This window comes from Oreochromis aureus, linkage group 22 (assembly GCF_013358895.1).
Source record: "Oreochromis aureus strain Israel breed Guangdong linkage group 22, ZZ_aureus, whole genome shotgun sequence".
Lineage (NCBI taxonomy): Eukaryota > Metazoa > Chordata > Actinopteri > Cichliformes > Cichlidae > Oreochromis > Oreochromis aureus.
This window is the reverse complement of record NC_052962.1, coordinates 22,882,479-22,901,950: the sequence shown is the minus strand read 5'-3', so window position 1 is coordinate 22,901,950 and position 19,472 is coordinate 22,882,479. Positions and strand designations below refer to the sequence as shown.

The 19,472-nt window shown below is 40.8% G+C and overlaps 1 protein-coding gene across 5 annotated transcripts in view; it reads right to left on the bottom strand.

The window, feature by feature from the left end:
* Window positions 1-1,679: 1,679 nt before the first annotated feature.
* The window catches only part of LOC116320029 (myocyte-specific enhancer factor 2D homolog), a 33,527-nt gene continuing 15,734 nt past the window's right edge, over window positions 1,680-19,472 (bottom strand). The window contains exons 5-13 of one of the 5 annotated variants that reach the window (XM_031739528.2): window positions 18,944-19,160; window positions 17,968-18,024; window positions 17,242-17,423; window positions 15,586-15,615; window positions 12,015-12,135; window positions 11,698-11,878; window positions 9,003-9,071; window positions 7,523-7,573; window positions 1,680-7,009 (exon numbers count right to left, since the gene is read on the bottom strand). In XM_031739528.2, the coding sequence (XP_031595388.1) occupies window positions 6,532-7,009; window positions 7,523-7,573; window positions 9,003-9,071; window positions 11,698-11,878; window positions 12,015-12,135; window positions 15,586-15,615; window positions 17,242-17,423; window positions 17,968-18,024; window positions 18,944-19,160 (1,386 nt within the window). In that variant the 3' untranslated portion in view covers window positions 1,680-6,531. The remainder of the gene's footprint in view (window positions 7,010-7,522; window positions 7,574-9,002; window positions 9,072-11,697; window positions 11,879-12,014; window positions 12,136-15,585; window positions 15,616-17,241; window positions 17,424-17,967; window positions 18,025-18,943; window positions 19,161-19,472) is intronic. The other 4 variants (XM_031739530.2, XM_031739529.2, XM_031739531.2 and 1 more) reach the window with 4 other exon arrangements.

Sequence of the window (19,472 nt, the reverse complement as noted above, 5' to 3'; positions counted from 1 at the left end):
TGAATAGAAATGACATAAAAGTTACTAAGGCTGTAGTCTGGTCAGGCGGTTACTTTGAGGATTGATCCAGCAGGAACAGCCTGCTGTGAAAAACATGTTTGTTTACATTTCTGTTGACAGTGACTGAGCTTTTACTCGGAGGTGGCTCCAAACTGACAGACATCGTATCAGGTAAGTCCTGATACGAAGTCGCAGGTGTGGCTACGTTTTGTTTAAACCGATGACCAAGAAGTCGAGTGTAAATTATAGACCGGATCTAAAGTCCAGCAACAGTTTCTAATGTGGACTTTGGAACATGTTGTGTGTCACAGGTTAAACTACCAACAAGACTCGTCTGTTAGGATGTTCATGTGCGAGTGAGAACATAGCACAGTTAAATACTGTACTTGGGTATTCTGACTTCCTCCCTCAGTCCAAAGACTGCATGAAGTGTACAGATTAAAGCACTGTGTGAAGCAGCCTGTAGAGAAGGACTATATAAATGCCAGCTGATGAAAAACAAGATTTTATGCCTATTTCAAGGTTATTTAAGCTGAAAATCCTAGAAAAGGCAGGTAGCCACAGCCCTAAAAATACTGACAGCACTGTGATCATATAGGGATGGACATGGCCAGCAACAATACTCAGCTAGGCTGTGGTCTTTAAACAATACTAGGTTTTTACTAAGGGGCTTAAAGATATCCCCACACCATTACACCGGCAGCCTCAGCAGTTGATAAAAGGCAGGACTGACACAATTTGATCTTATTTTTTACACAAAAGTTTTTCAAACTTGGCGAGTTGTAGCCTCAGTTTCCTTTTCTCATTTGACAACAGTGGCACCCATTGTGGTCTTCTGCTGCTGTAGCCCATCTGCTTCAAGATTCAGCGTGCCATTCGTTCACATGCGCTCTTCTGCATGACTCAGTTTGAATTTCATCTTGTTACCTTGACCACGTCTACACCCCTTTGAATGCACTGTTACTGCCATGTGATTGGCTGATTAGAGACTAGCACTGACAAGCAGTTGAAGTACTTCTATTTAGCTGTTAATGTAAAGATCTTATCTGCCAATAATTACATTTTAATTTTTAAAACCAATTTTGGTGTTAAACTGAGTAACTTTTACCTTTCAAAAAGACTTAAATCAGTAATTAAAAAAAGAATTGCTTATATAAAAACATTACCAGTAATTCCATTTTTATCTAATGCCACACTTGTTTGCATTAAAAACAGCTTTTATTTCTCTGCTTTTAGCAGTTTTCCCCCTGTGAAACATCAATGCAAACCCTTTAAATTACAATGAGTAGAAGTCCATATACAATAACAGCGCCTTAAAAGATATTAGCTTTTTAGAAAAGCTACAATTATTCATTCTTAAATCTCAGATGTTGTTGATGCACAGCTGCTGCTCACCTCCTCAGAGGTTGTGAGAGATGAGCTAAATTTGGCCGTCTGGTTATTGTTGAATGTGCGAATCAAACCTCCATCTCACGTGTTTGTAACTGTGACAATGAACAGAGGATGAAGAGGGGAGGGAAAAAAGAAAAGAGAGACACGCGAATGCACTAATGGACTGAATTCACAAAGACTTCTGGGTATTTCGCTCCTCTTGCTGTGCCGCCACATGTTCCGGATGAGTCATTATAGAAGCACCCCACCTCGACACAGGAACAAAAAAAATGAATCACAGATCCAAATTCATTTCACTCAGTTTGTCTATTTAATATATAAAATACGGTAAAACATACGCAAAAAGGATAAGGTTTCAAGGGACTTGGATACTTTGGTACAACAAACACTTTTTTGTAAAAGCGGTATAGAATTTCAATAACATATCAGTGCATACTTTGTATATGAAAATATACACAAACTGTATATCATTCTCAAAAAAAACAACAAAAAAAGAAATATTTTCTTTACAACAAAACCCAAAGCAGACCAGCTCAACACAATATATTAGCTATAAATTTCATCTTTAGTATTTCATATGCTACATTATTCTGAGTTGCTTTAAAACTCATCTCTGATGCATGTCCTTATCATTATGTAACATATGTCGTTGTTACCTGTATCCCATGCATTTACATGTTTCAAATTTCAGGATTTTACTAATTTCAGTTGTTTCCCGTTTTATAAATATATTCTGTATCTTAATTAAAACTGCAGCATTTAACTGGTATTTCCTTCATTGCATTTGCTAATACCACAATAACTGATCGTGCAATTGTCAGCAAAGTTGCCTCAAAAAAGGAAACCAGTACTATATGTTTATGATACGGAAGAGAAAAATAAGAGAGAGGAAATTAAAAACAGTTGGCTATCCTACACAAAAAATAGCAATAAAATAAAAGCTCCATAATAATATCATTATAATAATAATAATAATAATAGACAATGGAACTGTCACCAGCACAAATTAATCCAAAAATAGTGAGATTCTAAAAAACATTGTACACAACAAGTAACAGGGGTGCAGGTTTTCATTTCTCATATAGATTGTCTTGTGACTACACTGCTAGATTGGACAGAGAACCTTTTTTTTTTTCATTTTGTACATGAACAAAGCCAATCGGTGTGGTGTCACATTTCAGTCAAACATCAGCGCCCACAGACACGAAGAGATGCCACTGAAGGTGAGTTTTTCTAAAAGTGGAAATGAGCGGGTGGTACGAGAGGAGATCGTTAGCTCTGTCTGCAGGAAGGCGGACACCCATCCCGAGTGTTCAAAAGGAATAGTTTGACATCTTGAAATTTCTTGATGGGATGTAGGCCGGAGAAGATGCTCGATACGACGGTCCAGCGGTCACACTCTGCCTGCCAGCACCTCTAAAGCTCACTCTGTCATTTTAACTAAAAAAAAGTGCTGCATTAACTTTGAGATCTCACATCTCAACTCTGAGATGTGCCGCGGCTTGTAGTTGTGTAATGTAAATGCCTGAGCTCGATACTTTTATAGTATTGTGAAAATGGATGCAGATGACGCATAGCTCCTTTTAAATGAGCTCGAGCTGACTTTATGGTCGCTAACACCAAGACGTGTCAGGTGGAGACATCCAAATTTATTTATGTGCTTTTTACACAAGCGGTGGATGAAAACGACAAATTTAATTGAAATCTTCATTTGGATTTAAGCACGTGAACAAATATGAAGTCCAATTTTTAAGTGTAAAAATTATCCAAATGGTGACACAGGCCTGCAGACGGTTCAAGATTCTCACTTGGAATTTTTCTCTCTGACGTCGGAATTTGCCACAGCTGGTCACATTTAGTCGGTTCAGCATGGAAATGTGATATGCATACATATTAGGATTCTAAATTTATAACTATCATGCCTTTAGAGAGCCTCAGAGTTCATCTGGAAACCAAACCTTTCACTGTAAGGTGTCGCCATGGCGAATGGGTCTGTATCATTCCTGATCTCCTCCGGGTCCTGATGCAGGGATTTACTGCATGTTAGGCTGATGTGTAAATAATACACATAAAATGCTTTGATTGGTGACATATCTAATTTGACTTATGCCTTAGATGCCCAAACAACTGAACTCCTTATATTGTGTATAAGGAGAAAAATGGGCACCCTCTTTAACCCTGTAAGACCCAAACCATCAAAAAATAGCCAGAAAATTCATATTTTTGAAACTGTGATTCTCATTAACCCTTATAACAAAATCCACAAAAAATGTTTTTGCTATATCATGTTGTGTATGATATATTTTGATTATATACTTGTTATATATTTCTTTGTATCGCATTTGATACATTGGGTGTTTTGGCAACTTTTTGTTAACAACAATGTTAATTTTAGACAAAGAAAAAGAGTTTTGTCCATAAGATTTTAAAATTATGGCAAGTATTGATCATGTTAACGAGATAGAGGTCTCAGAAACTCCTGTATTAAGAGCATTATAGGGTTAAGAGACACTAAAGATAACTGACAACTTTCATGCTTGCATCACTTCCCGACTGATTCTAATGGATTTGTGTTGCTCTGACAAACTCTATAACATATAATAAAATAACATATATTCACTTTCTTTAGTGATTTTTGGGAAACTTGTATTTTAACGTTTCAATGTGCAGCTGTAAATAATGTAAATAATTCGCTTTTGTAAATGCAGCATTAGAGGTAAGCATCAGGCGTGCTGGCTGGTGTTTTGTGTACATACTGACCACATAAGTAAAAGCACAGATCTCCTCGTTCCCACTCACTGTATAACTATTCCTTAAAAAAAAACTTCTCCAATAAGCGCTCTTTGAAAGTGTTGGCTGTTAAATTGCTAACCGTGGCTGACTGAGAGGGGAAAGCAGCGCTAACCTGAAATCAGTGGAGTGAAAAACTACCCTCCACACACACTAGGAAAGATGATGATGATGATGACGACGATGAAATACCTCAGCAACGCCGCCGCTAGACGCGTCAGTCTCTTGAGAAAATCCCACGCGGCCCCAATGTCTTTTTCCGACTCGCGCCATGAACCCAGAGTCGGCGTCAAACGCTGCTCACCTACACTGACGGAAAGGTGTAGGATTGTTTAAATAACAGCCGGTCTGCACTTTGAGCATCGTCTCCGGGGGAGGTAAAGTAATCGAGAGCGATAAACAGCCTGGGTTCACACACCAATACACACACTTGAAATGGTTCAACGAAAAACAGATTTGTTCAAGAAAAGCTACACTTAAACGTCAAACTTGGTTTTCCCGGTGGGAAAAAAAAGAAATTGTCAGCTTACCGTGACGTGGAAAAGATTTTACACGAGTCCGTCAAAGTGTATTTTACCTCTCTACGCTAGAAGTGAACGGCAGTGTCCTGATAATAAGTTTATGTCACGGTGTAGGATTCCTTCTTTGATCGTGGGTTCTTTTCTTCAAAAAAAACGAAAGAAGAAGAACTGTGGCAAGCGAATATGATGACACCACAACCAAGCAGGCCTCTGTGAGTGAGAGACGGAAAGTGCACACACCATCAACACTAGAATAAAATAGGTTTACTTGAAACACGTCCGATCCGCCGGCACCACCCAGCGCGGCGTAACCCCTGCACCTGTATCTCAAAACATATCAAATGCACACTCATATATGCAAACAGATCCACTGAGAATCAACACATTGCTTGTTTTTAGGGATACCTAGCAAAGTCTATGCAAATATATTCATATGTACATACACGTCGTTGAAGCCGAAAAGCTATTTTTACTTTGTCGCCAACTGAAGCGGTAGAAATATAGAAAAATGTCTTTTTCCTTTCACTTTTTCGAAACACGGCAAAGAGCTAAGGAGAGCTATAGAGAGCTAAAGAGGACATCAAAGCTTTTTTTGTATAAGGAGTGATTTTTATACAAAGTCGGAATTCCTACTTCTGGACGACTAACAGAGTTTTAAAATACCAACAGATAGAGAACACTTGGACTTAGAGAACCAAATACTTCCCTACTCCAAAAGTAAAATAAAATCATTTTAAAAATAAAAAGAGCCAACAGAGGCTCAAAAAACTCCTACTATTGAATTTCACTTGGATGGCATCTACTCCTGGTAATAAGCTGACTGACCGGCTGGATTTCCATCCGAGTTCCAGAGGAGATGAGGTGAGAGGACGGGAGGAGCACCCCAGTCTGTGAACAAAGTGACCGCCAATACAATTCTCAATGTTTCACGACAGTGCGAGCGATAGCATGTCCCTATAGAGAACAGGGGCATTTGGCATTTTTGTTTGTCTCTCTTTTTTATTTAAATCTCAAAGAGAAGTTGATATTGGCACTCTGGCGAGGTGCTCGACTCACACAGCCGCAGAGTGCCACCTGAGGGGCTCGGGGCCTGCCTGGTTGCATGAGGTCGTGGCAGCAGAGGCAAAAAAAAAAAAAAAAAAAAAAATCCTTTGACGCAGAAATATTCTTACCTAGAAAGACCTTTGCTTGAGTCTGTTTTGGTCAGTGCCAAGAATCGCTCAGTCTTTGTCCAGATAAAGTTATTTCCTTTAGTGCAGTTTGGAAGTGCCTTACAGGAGAATCGACAGCACGCAGCCTAAATAAACGCTGGATTCTGGAGAGCAGGAAGTGGCGAGTCGTGCGGCATTAGTCCCATAATGTCGACAGGCCACGAGTCACGTTGTGTTAAAATGAAAGGAGGTCGATGTAAATACATGGAGGCGATACGGAAACCGTGTGAAAGAGAAATGTTTGTTTTGTGGTTTCACTTTAAACAACTTATTTCTACCAAAGAAGAAAAAGAAAATTATCAATATGTGGGAGTCCATTCAAGCAAGAAGGCTTTAAAAATCTACTGTCCCTCCATCCGAGGGGCTAAAATATCCAGCTGAGCTCGGAGCCGTCCATCAGGATTTTTATGCTTGTTTTTATGTTTTTTTTGGCAAAGCCTCTGAAGTCTGGGTGACGCAGCTGAGTAATATAACTGTGTGTGATGATAGTGTCACATGGCAGTGGGGTCGGGGCAGTGGTGGTGGTGGTGGGGGGTGGGACTAAGAATGAGTGTGGGTGCGTGTTGTGGGAGTCACCAAAACTTCACTGTGGGTGCAGAGAGGAGGTGTTAGTGCCTTTATGTGACCCAGGCATCCAATCTCATGCGCTTGATGTTTCCTCCCTCCTGGTCTTGTTCGTTTGACGCCCTGAGGAGCTCGGCCGACGGGCTGAAGTCAGGCGGCAAGGACCGGCTGGTGGGACCTGCCGAGCTGCCACCTCCGCCGCCGGCCCCACCGCCTCCTCCTCCTCCTCCCGCAGTGCCACCTCCGGCCACTCCAGCGTCGTCGCGGTCGCTGCCTTCGAAGGAGCTGGCGTTGCTGCTTACGCTGTCTGCGGGCGAGCGGCCGGTCGGGGGCTCCAGGCACAGCAGGGAGCCGGGGTATTGAGGCGGAGCAGTCAGGATGGTACCTCCCGAGGTCGAGGATGGCGTGGTAGACGGAGGAGGGCAAGGGGTGCTGCGATCCCGGCCGGGCGAGACGGGCTCCGACTTGATGCTCACGCCGGAGTTTGTGTTGACGGTCAGCATGGCGCCTTGAGGGATGTTGGTCACCGGCCTGAGAATGGGGTCACAGAGGCAGAGGAAGAAAAATGGAAGGAAGATAAGGGGCAGAACAAAGGGAAAAAGCAAGAGACAATTTACAAATAATTAGCCACTTGACAAAAGGGAATATGGAAAAACTGGAAAACCACTCATGTGAAGACATAAACCCACATTACGAAGCACAGCACCGACAGGGAAAAGCAACACTCGATTATTCCATAAAAACAATCAATTCTGAGCCTTTTAAAAGCAGGAGTTAAGATCCCAACTGCTCCCAAAAGATCAACAGAACAGCGGAACAAGCGTGAAATGATTCGAGTGACAGGGTGGTTTGCAGTGAGTCAGCTGTGACGGTGTAGAAACTCCAGAATGAGAAAACACAAAGTAATCTCGGGTTAGAGAACATGGCGGAAACCGGAACTAAGTCTCTTTTCCTGTTTGACTGCAGACGGCACCAGACATGCTAAGAGAGGGAGGCAGCCAAAAGCGCACAGACACACAGGAAAAAGGAAGTGTGATACAGTACCGGCCCAACCACTCATCTCTACCCAAGAGCAGGTTGGACGGAGAGCCAACACTGTGGGAAGAAAACAAAATGTTGGAGCCCAAACCAAAGGGAACAGGTGGACGAGAAGGCATGTGTGGAGAGAGGTGTGAAACATTATTGCGGGCAACGTTTTCTTTTCAACAACAGCAATAATGTTCATAATGTTTTGGAAGCAAAAGCACAACAAAACCCATAAGAAAATCTTGTTTTCTGATCTACAAATACAAAACGTGTGGAGCTTTTATGCAGGAATTCAAGCGTTAATCGGAACACCTGAGTGTGGACGGTGGCCCTAAAGAAGTAATAGAGTACAGGATCGAATGCAAAAACAGGAAGATCTTGGACAAAGTTCTTTTCCTCAAAGCTTGAAAGTGGCGAACATGATGGCATGCAAATCATGTGGTCCGAATTATTACTTTAATGTTTGTGCCTTTTGTCTAATTGTTGTTTAAGCTTTTGCAGCTTTTTGTGATTTTTTTTTTTATCCTTAAGGGCCACCGTATCCATGTATGTTTAAATAAAAAAAAAAAAAGATAATTTATTTATAAATGATCTATTTAACTAAATATCTATTGGCCTAATTTGGAAATACACTGTGAAAACAATCCAAGACCTAAAAGCTTAAGCAAAGTCCACGAAATACCTCAAAAGTCTTAATTCACCCCTCATTTCTTTATATTTTGCTTCCAAGGAGAAAGACTTCTTGAACAGTAGTTCCTATTTATTTAGGATTTCTGAAGGTCCTTCAAAGTGTTTCTTTGGAAATTGGTTGTTTTTTCACTCATTTCCTGTCCAATCCTTGTACCTGAGCATTTTTTGTTTTGTTTGTTTGTTAAACCACTTAACACCGAACTGTGAATCATTCAAGCATAAAAAACTGTTTTCAATGCATAACAGACAATTTAGCAAAGAACCAATTAGAAGTGTATTTTTTTAGGAACGTCGTTACCAGCTGCCTGTCACAAAAACTGAGTTTGTTCCAATTTCTTTAGTGAAACACAGAAGAGGCTCTGTCATGGTTTGGGCCTTCTTTGATGTTGAGGATCATGTCAAAATTGATGATGAACACACAAAACACACAGGTTTTTGCCTTATGCACTCTTTTCCCATACAGGTGTAAATAAACTGCTGCATGTATTTCCAATTTTCCTAGCAAAACATAAAGAAATGAGGAGTAGCTTCAAGGCCTTTATCATAGACGGAGCAATCCTTTCTTTTACAGTCTAAATATTCTTAAAAGCTCTTATTGAAGAGTTCTTCCTGCTCTGTCTTTGCAAAATTAATAATAAGCTCTGGTTGTTAGTAAAAAGAATAGAAGACACGTTGTCTACGGCAGCACGCACCCAGTGTTGTTTGTGTTTTAGACAGAATCCCATTCAAGTGCAAAGTGGACTACAGCCCCCCCTACAGACAAGGTCATGACATTTCACACACGCACACACTATTAGTGGCTTTTCACCTCAGATTGGCAGCCAGACTGGACACCTGGCTAGACAGCTCGCTGCTCTGTTTGTCCACGCCCCACATGCTGTGGACGAGAGGAGAGAACACACTTCAAGGCTCTGGTGCTCACGCTACCAAACCCCAACCCAGCTCACACAGCTTTTCAGTCACACCCACACCGCACTGATATAATCCAGTCCAGATGCTGCTTATTAAGGGAGAAAAACAGTGAAACCATCTGCTTAACTTGATAACAGTTTCTCTAAATCACACTGCATTTCCTCCATATTGAAAATAGCATCACACTGTGTATGCAAGTCCCGAATTACATAGAAATTACGTATAATTATTCTTCCTACGTTCCTAGCGGAAGATCTAACATCTTCACATGAGGCGAAGTCTGACTGAATGTTTTCATAAAGGACGAGCCAGAGTTGTGCTGACAAACAAATGTGGGCAGGTTTGTTTCCTAAAATGAGGAACCATTCACATCAGGACCGAGGAACTGTGGTGATTTTTTAAACCGTTTCTCTTGGATCACTTCCTATAAATTTTCAGGTTGACTGACAAAATAGAGTTTATCAAGGATTGAAATCCTTTTTGTGTTTCCCTCCTGAGCTGAGGGAAGTCAAAACTAAATTAAACCTATAGAGACAGAGTGCATTTAGGTCCTACCCTCACACAGCTAACCTGTGACTCTGTATTTAGTGAAGGTGCCTCCACCAAGAAAAGTTGAGTAACCCAGAACTAAGATTTTGATAAACTCCTGAATTGAAACACTGAGCCACTCAGGAGAGAACAAAAGTGGATTGCAGGATTAAGACAATTGTAAAAACTGTATAACCCCGACAGTGAAGCTTAATTTAGCCTCTGGCATCAGAGTGATGTGTAGTTATATTTTTTAGGGAGGTTACTACGGAGGGTATCAGAAAGGTTTGGAGTTACGATGTTGCAACAGCTCAGATTTAACGCAGATCTAACCCACTGTCAGTACGCCAACATGTCCACTTTGTCGCTGATTGGTTAAATATCTAAACATCTCTTTGTCATCGCTATGATTTTTACATGAAGCTAAAGGATTGTGACAGTTTGTAGACTCTGGGCAACTCAGAAGGCTGTAACGTTATGTCTGCAATGAAACGCCTACACACACTCGACAGTTTTAGCATCTTTATAAGGTGATTGTAAGCCTCGCTATGAATCCTGGATTTAATTAATTCGGGTAGAACAAGTTTGATGAATGTAGACTCTATGAGGTTAATGCTGACTGAACTGGGATGAAGACAAATGGCTGTTGTATACGCCGGCCTGGCTCTGATAACAGCTGGATGATAGATCATACAAACAACTTTCTGCTGCCAAACTTCAAATAGATTTCATTTTTAACCTTTCTTTTTCCGTTCCAAGTTTAGTGCAAATGATCTGACTTTGTGTTATTTTGCTTCTGAGGCAATTAAGTTTTGCTTCCATATATTCTATTTAAGTTTGTTTGGTGCTGTCTGGTTGATAAGCGTGTGAGTAGATAAAGGCTGTGGCAGCAGGGTCATCCTAAGTTTGTCCCACACTATCTTTGGTTACAAAACTGTTGAACTTTTACCCCTGTACAACGCACAATCACAGTTTTGTAGCCACGATTGAGGATATTATCCTGATTCTTTCACACTGATCATCTTTCATCTTGGACAGCATAAAATGTCACAGACGTTTGCTAACAATAACTCGCCACAGCTAACTGGACAATACCCTAAAAGATTCCTCTGACATAATGAAATTGTATATTTTTGGCCTTTATAACGATATTTTGCATCCCTCCGTTGAGTGAAGTTTTCAGAGAATGAAAGGTTGCACTCTGTCTCTGTAGGAAGTAAAACACACAATCCCATTTATAATTATTTACCACCTAAGTAAATAATACCACACATTGTACTACATTTCACTGTGCACACAGTTTAAAGGTGCAGTGACCTGTATTCTTCTTCCAATATAAGGAATTCGTGTAGCTTTCAGTGTGGCTGGAAGTGGCTTCATCATATTTGTTTTTGATGCCGTGGTGTTTTTTCTTTATTTGTGTCTCAGCATGGCTCAGGGAAAGTTGTACGCAACAGGGGCAAACAAAGAGACTTATTCAGTGGTTTACAGCCAATAACAGCCAATGACAAGAGCATGACTTCCAGTAAAAGACACACTTTAACAGGAAAAGTAATGCCTTTTCAGCCAAGCGAGCCACCTGATGTTTACTAGTCAGTTGAGCGTACATAAACACGATGCCTAACAAGGTTATTCAGGGGAGCTTTAGTTGACTGAGAACCGTGTGGGTGATAAAGGGTTTCGATAATAATAATTATCTGATAATTGTGTCATTTTGTTTCCACTGTGAGGAAATAAAACCACTTCTTCATTCCACGTAATGTTTTTTTTTTTTTTTAAATCAACCTGGAAAAAGCCGAACGGCGTTCAGACTGATGTTATGAGAAGGCTGAGATGGTGAGATGCTGGTGAGAGACCAGATCGTTAAAAAAAGGATGTGGATTGCTTGCATATAAAGGTCATGGTATGGATATCATGCAAGCTAAATGGGAGAGTCTGTAGATTCAGTACATCATCAGCATTAAAAGGGTTAGAGAGGCATTACAGGAACGTCTCAGCTGCCACCATCTCTGGATCTGAGCGCAGGTTCAACTGCTGAAGATGAAGATGAAGAGCAGACTTACACCAAGTTGCTGAGTGATGCTAAGTTAAGCTGCTGCTGTGTTTGCTGTTGCTGCTGCTGCTGCTGACTTGGCTGGGAAACAGTCTGCTGCTGCTGCCATGTGGACACGCCAGTGGGCAGCAAGCCTCCTGGTGACGCCAGAGCGTGTAGAGCAGTGATGTCCGCGCTGGTCAGCTGGTACTCTGAGAGGGGGCAAAGGTCACAGCAGGAATTCAAAATAGATTTCTTCTTTAAGCTATGAGGGTGAATAATTAAATAAACTTTCTGTTTCATCTAAAAAGGATATTGCTGCTGCCAAAGCTCTCGTGTTGAGTTCACCTGTGTTGTACGCTGTGGGCATGGCGGAGAAGGGCAGCCCCTGTGCCAGGAGGCTCGGTGTGGCTACAGAGACCACCGGCGTGGTGAGAGTTTGAGCTCCAGCCGCCAGCCGCTGGGCATTCTGCCAAAGAGGACCACAGCGTGTTAGTGAGAGCAGGACAGAAAGCATCATAACTTCCACATGTGACCCAAAGGAGTCAAGACTTATTTTTTGTTTAATGTACACTCTGACATGCTGGGAATGACGATGTGCACATGGCTGGATTCATAATGGCGTTCCACATGGAGTAAATCTCAGAGTTAAATGTGGATTTACTGTCGGGACGTTCTTGATGACATGCATCAAAAACACTTTCATTGTTCTCGGTGATTTATAGAATTACATTAAAGGCACGTTGTTCAACCCTCAGTTGCCACATTTTATTCAAATTAAGCTTGCAGGAATATTAATGATAATTACCAAAATGTAAATCAGATCAATTAACTAGATAAAAGATTGTGTGAAAGTAAATCCTCCCAAGCAGATCGACTCTGACGAGACACAGACTCTGTAAAAATTCAATATTTTATCAATGCATTTTTAAAAAACATCAACATATTAATTTAAAATATTTTAGCAAAATTTGGATCAATCTCGTCTGATTTTTTTTCTTTTTTACTCTTCTATTTGGTGCTCTTTGTTTTTATTTAAAAACCTATACGAATATGTTCAATAAAAATTATACAATCACTGTTTAATCACCGTTTAATATGGCTTATCTGGATATAAACATCCACAGTGATGTGAAAAAGTTTAAATAGGAGTCAATACAGCTCTGTGATAAAATAAGTGCACCCCATGATTCAGTCGCTTCTAGCAGGAATAGCTTTGAAGTAATAGTTTTCTGTATGACTTTATCAGTCTCTCAAATCATTGTGGATGAATTTTGGCCGATTCTTCATTACAAGACTGCTTCAGTTCACTGAAGTTTGCAGGCATCCAGAATATTTTGGTATACAGAGGATTTCACTGGGCTCAGTGACTGCAAGGTGCCCAGGTCCGGCATAAAGAGCCCAAATCATCACCCCTCCACCACCGTGCTTGACAGCTGGTATGGGGTGTTTGTGCTGATATTCTGTTTTGCAGTCTTGCAGTTTGTCCAAATGCAGCGTTGCAAACCTAAGCTGTGCTGCCCCGTTCTTCCTGAAGAGAAGAAGATGTCTTATGTTAACCCTCCCAAACAAGCCAAGCTCATTCTGTCTTTTTCTTCTTCTAATGTCATGAACTTTAACATGTAACATGCTAACTGAGGCCTGCAGAGACACAGCTCTTTGGTTTTTGCAGTTAATTCAAAGATTGCATGATTTGAAATTGGGTTGAATTTGCTGGGATGTCAAATCTTGGGACGATTGCGACTTTGTGTTAAAGCGCACCTTGAACTCTTCAAACCAGGAAAACTGTCAAAACTTCTGCTCTTATAGATCTCTCATGCTCACACTTGCTGACAATCAGTTAGTCAAGTGCAGCTGATTAGCAGCACCTGGCATCTACTTACCTTCCTAAGGAAGCATTAAGGGTGTACTTAGTTTTTCACATGGCAGAAACTCCTCCCAGTCTGTATCATCTGCACTTATTTGCCATATTTTCTTGATAAATCAAGATTTTGTTTAATTTAAAAAGGTCAAAAGTGATAAAAGTACATCACAGGGTCTTGCAGCCAAAATGGCTCTTTGGTTTCTTCGTTCAGTTTACCATCGTATTCATACATACAGTTGCTCACTGTGTTTTTGGCCTTTCAATTTAAAAAAATGGCATAAACATTTAACAGGAAATAAAATCTCCCATTTCAATTTTAATATCATCTACTGTGGATACAGTGTGTTGTAATTTTAAATGGTAAATTTCAGAATAAACTCTCCAGTCTCACTATAATAAACTACAAACGGGTGACGTTATCTGCAGCTATCGTGAAGCTGATCCTGTTTGCCTCAATGCAGAGCTCATCTCATGACTCTCCAGTGGATGTCAGTAAAGGTTTACAGTACGCTGCGAGAGTGGTAAAGCATCCTGTTTATGTTTCTATCACTCAGTTTTATAGGAGCCACAGAGATGAGTGTTTGCACATCAAGTCACCCATTTACATGACAAGATATTCAGTGTTTCTCCAACACAGGTGCCACAGTCACACTGCTAAATCTGTGGAACTGCTGCCCTGAGGTTTTATTATTATGTACACTCGCTGAAAGACACAAATCTGTGAAGAAACACAACCCTCCAGAGTCAGGTTGAGCTGAATTATATCACAGATAAAAGCAGATGGAGGTTTTTAACAGAAGGAAATAATAAAAGGTTTGCGAATAAAAGGCCAAAGACGCAGTAATTCAGGTCTGGAATTACTCTTCTCCACGCTGAGGCTCATCATCCGGAGAGGAAACATTCGGACAGAGTTATGACTGTAACGCTGAATTTACACAGAGAGAGAGAAGAGACAGACCGGAGAGAGGAGCCGGATTCAATTATCTGCCTTTGTGAAGAAGTGAGGAGGAGCGGCGAGGTGAGAGCGATGAAAATTAATCACTCTTCTCTGGAAAATGAGAATCTTGCCTGTCAACTTTGGGAGGAATTGTGAAAGAGGGGGAACGGCAGCAGCCACCACCACCATCAGCAGCAACCATCATCTCTCTCTGTGTAAACTCAGCTTAAATCAAAGGCAGATTTTTTAGAATAACAAGAAAATTCAATGTTTTCTTTCCCCAGTATTATTAAAAGTGGGATAAGTATTTTTTCTGTCTCACAAATATTCAATGAAAGTAAAATTTTGCTATAACATTTTTTTTTTAATTTTTTAGTCTCAAATAATAATCCTGCCCATGAATAGTCAGAAAACAGTGGAATAATAGCTTGTTTTCAACAAATCTCAACACAAAATTGTCCTTTTTAAAAAGCCGAAGCCATCGCCTCACAAAAACATGGCTAATTAGCTTTATGTCATCTTAATCATTAATTAATTTGTTACAGTAACACCATAAATACAGAGGCGCACAATCCTAAAATCTTTAAATCCTAGAGTTTTAGAGCTAAATATGCATACGTGACAGAGGAAATGCCTTTAATGTAATGCCAGTTAGTTCTTAAACGTCTGTATTTCACACAGTTTTTGGAGGATGGTGGAATGAGTCGGTGTGAGTGTCAGTGAGCAGGGAGCATGCTCCGTGGTGCCTTGAGAAGACATCCATGCTTTTAAAGTGGCATCGTATGATGAAGTAAATGGGCCTGGTTCAAAAACTTACAGGAGCACATTACAGTATGACACTTCTGCTGAAACAAAACTGATTCATGTGAAGGTCTGAATCACTTGAGTATTTCTAGATCACTGACAGGTTTATGAGCCCACGACTAAAGAAATGCTGGAACAACACATCCATGAGCCCTGAACCACATGCAGTCAGGTGGGAACCACAAACTGAAAGACCATCCCAAGAAATGTGAGTGGAGCAAGACCAGAACAATGTGAAACTCCTGTAAGAGAACTGCATCCATGCTATTAATGTGCCATCGACTCATGCGAGTGACTGACGTGGGGGAAATCACCTCGTTTACCAATTCCAGCTCATCCTCTGTCTGCAAAGGGTGGTAACAGAGAGGGTTACAACTCTGGGGTAATTAAAAAAAATATATGGAACAACAATAAAACTACTTGCTTAACAATGACATACTTCTGTGCAGTCTGATTATGAAATGTGTGGCGGTGCCATCACTCTGCCTGCCTACAGTCATTAGAAATGTAATGACTGGTCTCAGTAATCTGGAGCTTTCGATCACACAATCGTCCTCAGCCGTCACCGTGTCAACATATTTATCACTTTGTACCCAGCTAAGAAAAAACAGGAAAAGCTGCAGGAAATGTGAAGTAGTACAGCAGCAAAACAGTTTAATACTACTGGGTAGCAGAGGCTGGTTTCTGCTCTTAAAACACCAGCAGTTCGTGCACATTTAAACTGTAGGTTTTCAGTCATCCAGGGCAGGGTAGTCTTAAAGCTTGAAAATAAGGCAACTGTACTTATTTAAGTTTTTTTTGAAGATGTTGTACCTCTCATCCAAGAGGCTTCTTCAGTTCAGATCCACATCTTGGACGGAGAAACTATCGGTCTCATGGTGGATTCACCCGAAACCTTTGGTGGTAATGACCCACGCCTTTTTTCATACCCTGGGTCATGTGTTGACACTCATGATCAATAGTGGGTCAATGACCACTAGGATTTAAAATGTCTGAGACTCTACACTTTTTTGGTTTTAGACCTGAAGAAGGTGAAATGTTTTTAAAAACTTATAGATGTACAGTCCCCTTATTTTTAAGTTCTTAGGACCACGTTTATCTTACTTTACTCTAAGATTTGTCAGGATTATGCAACGCCTAGTTGAGCCCCGAGGATACTCATGGGAAAAGTCACCAATACAGCACCACCATGATATACTGGCCATCGCATTCAATACATTACTGTGATTCTCTGATACCCAATGTATTTTAATACATCTTATTCTGAGCCAAAGTTCCTCAGATTTGACCTGGTGGTTCAAGTGTTAAAAACAATGAAAACGTGTACATCTTAATTATGTGGCCGGTCCACTGTGCAGAGAAATGTTGTGTGATCGGAGAGAAAGCTCCAGGACAGCTACTAAATGGACCTCGCTGTTGAAATGAACTTTAAGTCCTTGATGAAACCAAGACTGTTTTTTGTTAGCACAGACACTGCCGAACATGCCTCCAAGAAACGTGGGTGCACGCTTGGTTCAGGAAAAGAGAGAAGAGAAATCTCATCGGTGTGTCGGTGGGAGTAGGCTGATTCAACACGACTTTACTCACTTTCCTAGACTAAATAATGAGAAGTGTTGAGCAGAAAAACTCTTCCCCCAGGTCTTTACTAAAGCACAAAACTGATGGCAAGCATTCCTCTATAACAGACTGTTTATCTTGAGTGTAATTCTTGAATTTCATTCAACACATCAATATGAATTCCCAGAGTTTGGTATGGTTTTCCATCTCACTCACTGGAAAACTTTCCTGAGATAAAAAGTGAAAATAATCCTCCCGTGGTCCTGAAATAATCCTTCAGATTCATCTTTTGTCTTTGCTTCAACATCGCAAGTAACTTTAGTGAAGACAGGAGGCGTTATGCTGCTCGTCAAAGGATCGAAGCGTTAAAGAAACCGACCCAGACAACACAAGTTCGGCTTAGTTAAGCTCACCATCTGCATGAGGCTCTTTCCGCCCTGTGAGGTGATGACTCGGAGGTCTGGCTTGCGGCTGTTGACCATCTGGGGGCTCGGAGGTGGGGGTGGAGACTTGGCCGGAACTACTTTCCCCAGACTGTTGCCGTTGGAAACGGTGAGGAGGCCTGGGGAGGCCCTGGCACTGGTGTATCCATTAGCTGCGGGGAGACGGAGGTGTGAATGGACAGAAATCAATAGGAAAATCAAACAGGTGAAAGCAGACGGCGGGGTACAGACGGTGTGCCCCCTCAACGATGGCTTACATAATCCTCCCAAAGGTTTCTTTGTTAAACAGCTTTTAAAAGACGTGCCCACAGAACCAAGGAGTAAAAGCCCTCTGATGTTACAGATTATTGGATATGTTGAGGCAAATGTGCTCTAGTACTATTAAATAAAAGATTGGACATTTTTAATCTAGAAATCCAATAAAAAGTAAGTAAATGAAAACGTTTTCCTGGTGCAGGCTTGAAATAAAGAAACAAGGCCAGGCTGACTGCATTCCCCGCAGGAAGTGCTGGGAATCCCATGCATTTCTGTTGTTACTGGTGGCTTCCCCTGATCCCTGTGAGATACAATCACAGACGGTGCAGAGGAGGAGAGGAGGAACGAATACTCCCAATACAGACCGGATAACAGAAGGACGATCTGTGGTGAAAAACAACAAATAAGTGGAGGATAGCGCTCAGATATTTTAATACTCACGGACTGGACTTGGACATCCTCCATTTGAATTATTCAGGTCGCCTCCAAGAAGAGCGCCTATTGATAAAAGCTTAAATTAATAGAAATGTTGGGACTTAAGAACAAGAACATCACTTTAAGGTTTGGTAGTGGAAGAAAGGGTAATACATGGAGTTCTCAGTGATTTATAATGCAACAAAAGCCTCAAAATATGAGAGAACTGCCTTTTGTTCTCACATAACATTTTACCACAGTGGACATTCTAATTTTTTGTACTTTGAAAAAGACCCCAGCTCAAGGATACACTGTATACTATATATACTCTATTTGTTTCTTTGTTTTATCTTAAATATTGACTTATATATATATTTGTTCATTCCCTCCTCAGGTTTCACCACCAACCAGTGCTGCATATGCATTATATCACCATGCATTTCATTACACAAACTGTAAGAGTATATCCAAAAAAGGACTTTAAACTGAGTATATTCTAAATAAATATTAACTCCAGGTCTCCCCTGCATGCATGAACTAATCAACTAATATGTAACATAAATGTGAAAAAAAAAAAAGTGTAAGTGAAGTGCAGCAAATGTCACACAGAGCAAATTAGTCCAGAGGAGAGCGGCATGCATTTCTCCCCGAGGAATGAAGCAGCTTATTATGCATAATGATATGGAGCTGCATGCTTCCAGTGTCTGCTATAGTCTCTGATTATCTGAAAGTGTCGCCTTGCTTGATTTTGTAATTATCTCTGCTATTAACTAATAAAGGCCAACGTTTACTTGTGTTTACAAAGAATTCAAAATGAATCCTACGGCGGTACAAACATGGATAATTTTTGTCATCTTTCTTTTTTTTAGACAACTTTTTTTGTTTTAGATCAAACACTGTGACAAAACATGAGCATCTTAAAAAAGTCATGTTCGTGTAAAAGCAGAAAAATCCCTGCGCTCAAGACTGTTTACTGTTTTTTGCCATTCCTCATCTCGCTCACCTGCACTGGCTGGTCGCTGTGGCAACCCAGGAGACACCGTATTTCTCTGAAGAGCCGGTTGCTGTGGCGACAGGAGGTGGGTATCCGTGAGCGATGATGATGTTACATAGGAGGTAGTTACCAGTGCGCTGCCAGGGTTGCTGAACTGCAGTGTGCTTTGATTGGACGCCTGGACGGTGACCGGCATGGAGAACGTCTGAGGCGGAGCTGTTGACTGCTGCGAAATTAAGAAAACTTCACTTTTAGTCCCACTGCGTGACATTACCGCACTACTTTGGAACAATCAGAACATTACCTATATTTAGCCTCACGCTACTTTTTTGGAATAAAAAAAAAAGTGGTAAAACTGGCAGGTTGTGTATGTCACACCTTCAGCTAACAAACTATACGATCGTTTACAAATATAACAGCATGTAATAGAAAAATTTGTCTCCGGAGTTTTATTCATCTCATTTGTAAAAGGTCATATCTAATTTCAAAGAAAAATTAAGCACTGTAATACTTAATCTTTATTATAATACGGTAAAAT